Source organism: Nicotiana tabacum, chromosome 3 (assembly GCF_000715075.1).
Source record: "Nicotiana tabacum cultivar K326 chromosome 3, ASM71507v2, whole genome shotgun sequence".
Classification (NCBI taxonomy): domain Eukaryota; kingdom Viridiplantae; phylum Streptophyta; class Magnoliopsida; order Solanales; family Solanaceae; genus Nicotiana; species Nicotiana tabacum.
Window position 1 is genome coordinate 177,150,359 of NC_134082.1, and position 6,102 is coordinate 177,156,460.

Sequence of the window (6,102 nt, forward strand, 5' to 3'; positions counted from 1 at the left end):
TCTCCACAGAACTTAATATACCACCGTGTTGATCAGATATTAGACAAATACCTGAACGTTATTTGACAACGTGCTCTTTCAGGTGGTTCAAAAATAGCGTCCACGTCTTCGTGCTTTCATTGGCACAAACAGCAAAAGCTAGAGGAAATATCAGTCCATTAGCATCCACTGCCACGACTATCAATAGCTTGATATCGTACTTTCCATAGACTTGAGTTCCGTCTATGGATATTACAGGCCGGCAATGCAAAAAACCATCAATTGCTGGCTTAAAAGCCCAGAACATGTAATTGAATATGTATTCTGGTGTTCCCAAACTCTGCTCAAGCTTCCATTCAACAATTGTCCCGGGGTTAAAGTTCTGCAGTGCGGCCATGTACTTTGGCAGAGATGCAAATGACTTATCCCAATTACCGTGCACAATTTCAAACACTCCTTTGCGCCCGACTTTATTTTTGTAATGGTATGGCCATATTCCTGGTGGGCTGATGTAGTGCACTCTTTGATTGTATACCTTATGGACGCTTCGAGGTGCGGAATAAGTACAAGAGAAATCAAGTCAATATCCAAGTTGAAGTGATTCCCGTTGAATGTGTCCATTTCGCATGTGTGGGTGGGAATGTATTTACCCACTTTCCACATACCTGTCTTCTTCTTGGTCGCACGCAACATCCAATTACATGGCAAAAACCACCTGCAGCAAACAACCTTGTATACCATCGAACTTGACTCCTATACCTGCATCTCACGACACTCTTTTACGTTGTTCATTTTACAAGCCCTGCTTAAGCGTGCTTTATCGGGAAAAAGCATCCCCTTTGCAAGTACCGTTGGTCTAGACTCATCCCACATTGCTGTTTGGATTTCATCAAAATCCCTTGTGAGAGCTTCCACATCCGGCACGGTTGGCAAGTTATCAATGTAAGGAATTTCCCTTGAATGAAACGACACTTCGGACTCATAAAATCTTCGTCTAGGGGGGTCTCTCTTCAAATCAGGTCCTTCCTCCTCATTCTTCTCATCACCATCCTCACGATAAAAAGGGTGTCTCGTCTCCGGATTCATCGACATTGTTCTGTTCCTCACTCTGTGTATCTGCCAGATCCCGATGTAATACGTCGTTTTCGGTCAATTGAGTGAGTACGGGTGGTTCAACTTGCTCGTTTTCACTGCAAAACCAACAAAAATATAAGCTACTGAATTAATAAATGCTTTCCATATGGCTATATCACTTCACTTACAAGTCGTAATGTGATGAAATTTCATGATGGACGTTTTCAATTAGGTGATGACTACCGGATGGGCCACTTGTAAAATTCATATCCGGATGGTACCCCCTATTAAATATATGAGCGTTAATACAAATTCAATACGCCAAAAATATACATAATTAACACAAATGAAAATTGAAATTTACCACTCGTCTTGTGAATTGGAAAGCAGGGTATAAATTATTTTCTCGCTGCTCATTCGCCGGCGGTGATAAGTTTAAATCAAGGAAAACTCTTTCATCCGGAACTTGTCCGGCAAAAACTGTTCCAGAATAACCACCCAATGACTGGAGGTTATCTCTACTACGCACAACCTCGTTTTTTAGAACGGCTTCAACCTTCACGTACATCTCCAGCATTGTGATTACAAGAAATTCCCGGCATTCGTCCGGAGTCCTCAGAAAATCACTCAAAGTTTCATCATCGTCGATGTTAAACTTCGAGTAAAAAGCAACTCCTTGCGGAGTGACGGAATACGGATATCTTCCAGTTACTTTAAGTATCACTGAACGTTTCCTCACACTCATTTTTTTGCATAACAACGATATCAATTTATTGTACTCTATTGTAAGTGGCAATTTAACATGACACTGAGCATGTAAACTGTAGCCCACGGAGTTATTCTCCATCACAACCTCACTCTCCCCCAATATAATGAAACTCTTATTCTACGCTTTTTAGACATAATGAAAAAATATTGGAGAATTTAACAACAATAAACGTTTCAACAAGAGTTAAAATTTTTTTTGAATGAATTTCTATATAATCCTAACCTCTTTATATAGGAAATGGCTAGCCGGGAATTTTTTTATATATATATATATAGCGCCCAAAAAGTTGGCACTATATGCTTTTGAATTATTGAAGTCAGGAATTATTGGTGGGGCTAGGAAAAGGAGTATAGCGCCACAATATCTGGCGCTATACATTAACGGTGCCGTTATTGTTAATGTATAGCGCCAGATATTGTGGCGCTATATATAAAAATATCACTTTTTTTTCATCTATTAATGTATTTTGAGTCCAAAAGAACCACAATTAGGTTCGGGACTCAACTAAGTAGCAATATGAACTGCTCACTTTGATTTGATTGCTTGACAACTACAAGACCAAATACATAACCCCCTTTTCGCATCTTTGTCTTCCTTTCATTAATTCAAGGATTCTTCTTTCTCTTACCTTAGGTCTAAACTATTCATGCTTTTAATTTAAGCCTTGTCATTTTTTATTATTTCCTCTTCGCCTCTTGTGCCCCCTCCAAATTGAGATTATGGATCTTTTGATGAGGTGCTGCTCATCCAATTGAGGTAAAATTACAAAAATAAAAAAGAAGCTTAATTAGAGACAAGAGGGTTATATAATTTGGATAAACATCTCGTACCCAATATAGGAAAGACAATAATATAGGAAATTCTGCATTACGTCGGTCCACTCAGCAGAAATTTCAGCTCCTGAAAAAAGTCAAAAAAGAATCTGGAAAGGAAAGTAGTAAGTCTTAATGAGTAATGCAGTTGCCGTGGGTCAAAGAGCAGAAAATGTGCCCTGCTCCTCTTCCCCTTGAATTCTTGGTGCACTTGAAATCTGCCCTGACAAACCATCATAAGAAAGGGTCTGAAGTTGTGTGCTCAATGGATCACCACTGATTAGAGGAAAAAAGCTGGACTGAAGGGGTTCCCTGTGAGAAATGACCTTGTCTTCACTTAAAACTGATGGGAAATGATGTGCTAATAAACTGAATGAAGAATAATCCTCTCCATTTCCTGAATTTGAACTGGCAACATTCCCATTCAGACTTCTTTTATATCTAGTCATTTCCAAATTGGAATTGGTATATATTGGAAATGAACTGGTTAAGAAGCTGTCATGATGACCACCAGAGGAAAGGATTGTGTCTTCTTGAAAAGACTGGAAATTGAGAAAATGGCCATGTGGGTAGCTCTGGAACTCACTGAAAATGGCACCATCAGCTGATGAAAGCAAGCTCACATTCTGAATTGGGATGCCATAATTCACCTCCTGCTGGTGGTTCTGAACTCCATATTCAGAACTTGGTATTCCATAATTTTGTTGACCAAATCTTGGACGCTGTTCTATACAGCCTTCATCTAAAAGTTGATCAAATGAATACTGGATTTTGGCATTAAGTTTAGGAAACTTACCAAGAGCATCAATTGCAGCTTTAGCTTCTTTAATCAGCCAATCAATGGCCTCACTTGGACGGTCATAGCCAAGCCTATCTTGCACATCATAGAACTGAATTGCAGTGTTTGGTGAAAGCCTAACCCGTCTGTCCCTCGGACCCATTGCAGTTGAAACTTTGCTGTGCCTGTCTTTTCTTCCCGTGGCTCGAATAATTCGGCCTCTGTGAACTTCTATCACATCTTGTTTGGCTCTCTTTGGCTTCATACATTTTGTTACTTTGTTCAGTTCTTCTTTATATGTTGTGAAATTAGTCCATTTTGTTGGTTTTGGGCAGAGTGGCATTGGCAGCTGCTGTAAGTGCTGGTTTTGGCAATGACTATGAAAGTTCTCAATGCCATTTTCTTCAAAAACTTCCTCTTCCTCCTCCTCTTCTTCTGATGATCCATCTTCTTCCTCTGATATTTGAAGCGGGTGATTCATTGGAGGATCCAGATTCCAAGTATTCTCCTCCTTCCTCTCTTCTAGCTTTTGGATTCTTTAGTTTTTTTTAGGCACTTGCCAACTGCTTTAATAATAAACTCACTGTGACTTTGGGACCTTAAATAGTACTCCTTCTCCGTTCCAATTTATATGAACCCCTTGTTACGGAGTTGAAGAAAAAATGAAGACTTTTAGAATTTGTGATCCTAAACAAGTCAAAAACGGGTCAAAAGTATTTGTGTGGTTATAAATGCTTCTCATTAATGGTAGAATTGGAAGTTTAAGATAAATTGTTTCCAAATTTAGAAAGGATTCACTATTTTTAGAACGGACCAAAATGGAAATAGGTTTAGCTAACGGAGTATAGCTTTGCATAAGCAAACTGTAAGGTTAAAAAATTGTGCGAAATCAGTTTGTATGTTTTAATAGAATGAGCAAAAGCAAGCACAAATACACAAGTATAGAAGAGCATGGGACTTTCAGGTGCGTCCCCCAGTTTGCTTAAATATGACCCTACCATATATGCATGCTAGATAAAGTATACATAACAACAAATTTTTCAGTATGTGTGAACAGAGACCATTTTACATTCATGCTTGTAGACCCAAGAGGGAAAAGATACCAATAGTAAATTTGGTAACTTTAATTTCCTCACAGAAACATGAGACTAAAGGTTAAGGGGGTTTGTTTGGTTAAAGACAGGTTATTCCGAGATTATAAGATTATAATTTCATCTTCTGTATGGGATAAATGATCCAAGATTTTGGAAATGTATTGTATTAGACCGTAAGGCTATGTATATCTTACCATTCCCAGACCTTACTTTTGAGAAACTACTGGGTTTGTTGTTGTTATTATATTGGCCAAATACATAGACAGCCAATTAAACTTGGCCCAATTTTTCATTTTGGCACTTTAACTCAGCCTTGTTCCATTTTGGCCCTCCAACCCCATTTCTTTTGTTCTATTTTGACACAAAAGTTGACTAGATTCTATGTGTGATTTGTCTCACCCTTGTAGGCGCGTGAGAGCCATTTTTTAAGCCAAATTTCATACTCCCAACGTAGAGGCGGATCCAGAATTTAAATCCTATGGATTCAATTTTAATGTTTTTAACATTGAACCCATTATATTTTTAAAGTTACGGGTTTATATCTATTTTTTTTTACAATTTTAATGAATTTTTACATACAAATTTTCACTCTACGTCGAAAGTTATGAGTTCAGTTGAACCTGTATTTATTACGTCGAAAGTTGTGTCAAAGTGGAACAAAAAAAATGGGGTTAGAGGGTCAAAATGGAACAAGGCTACGTTAAAAGTGGCAAAATAAAAATTTGGGCCAAGTTTAATGACTTGTATATGTATTTGGCCAATTATATTAGAGCGTAAATAATTTCTAAGTATGAACAGTTACTACTCCTTCACACCCTCAACTAGTATCCCAAGTCTTTGTCTCCTTCTTGGCACCCATAGCATTGCAAAAGAAAGGGTTAGTTCTCAGTAAATTCTGAAGCACAGATGCGTTACTTTTTTTAATATAAGGTTGCACTTTTGGTAAAAACACTCAATTTTGCCAAGGTGGAGATTTGTTGAAGTTTGGCAAAATGCCAAAGTCCCACATTGGTTGGGAGTTAAGTTTGGGGGGGATTTTCCCCTATAAAAGAAGGCCTAATGTTTAGGATTGAAACACACCTCTCATTTGCCTTCTCATCTGTTTAAGGCATTTGTATCTTCTCTCTTTAGTATTATTTCACTTGTATTTTTGGAGTGGAATAAAATATTTGGTTGTGTCCGAGGAGTAGGCAAAATTAGCCGAACCTCGTAAATTCTGGTGTTCCCTTTATTGTTGTTTTATTGTCTTATTTATTATTTGGTGGCTGTCATAATTTTTGGTATAGTAGTTGTGACTTATTCACACTATATACATTTGGCTTCCGCAACAATTGGTATCAGAGCCAAGGTACTGTCTAAGTATGCTCTGTGGTTGCAGCATAGTCTGATCTTCCACATCAGAAAAGATTTATCTTGGTAACTGAGTCAAGGTTCTGTCTGAGTATGCTCTGTGGTTGCAGCTTAGTCTGATCTTCCACACCAGAAAGGAAATAATCTTGATTTGTGTCGTCAGCTATTAAATAATATTTGTGTCAAAGATGGGAGACAATAAACAAGAAGAATCTACATCAAGTGTCAACAATACGTCATCATTGG

At 38.0% G+C, this 6,102-nt stretch overlaps 1 protein-coding gene across 1 annotated transcript; it reads right to left on the minus strand.

Annotated features, from left to right (window-relative positions):
• Positions 1–2,571: 2,571 nt before the first annotated feature.
• Positions 2,572–4,286, minus strand: LOC107805290 (transcription factor PCF7-like). Its single transcript, XM_016629295.2, has one exon. The coding sequence runs from the start codon at positions 3,891–3,893 to the stop codon at positions 2,793–2,795; it is 1,101 nt and encodes a 366-aa protein (XP_016484781.1). The 5' UTR covers positions 3,894–4,286; the 3' UTR covers positions 2,572–2,792.
• Positions 4,287–6,102: the final 1,816 nt, after the last annotated feature.

Excerpts from the sequence above, each read along its gene's own strand:
- LOC107805290 (XM_016629295.2), bottom strand. The coding sequence starts at position 3,893 with ATGAATCACCCGCTTCAAATATCAGAGGAAGAAGATGGATCATCAGAA.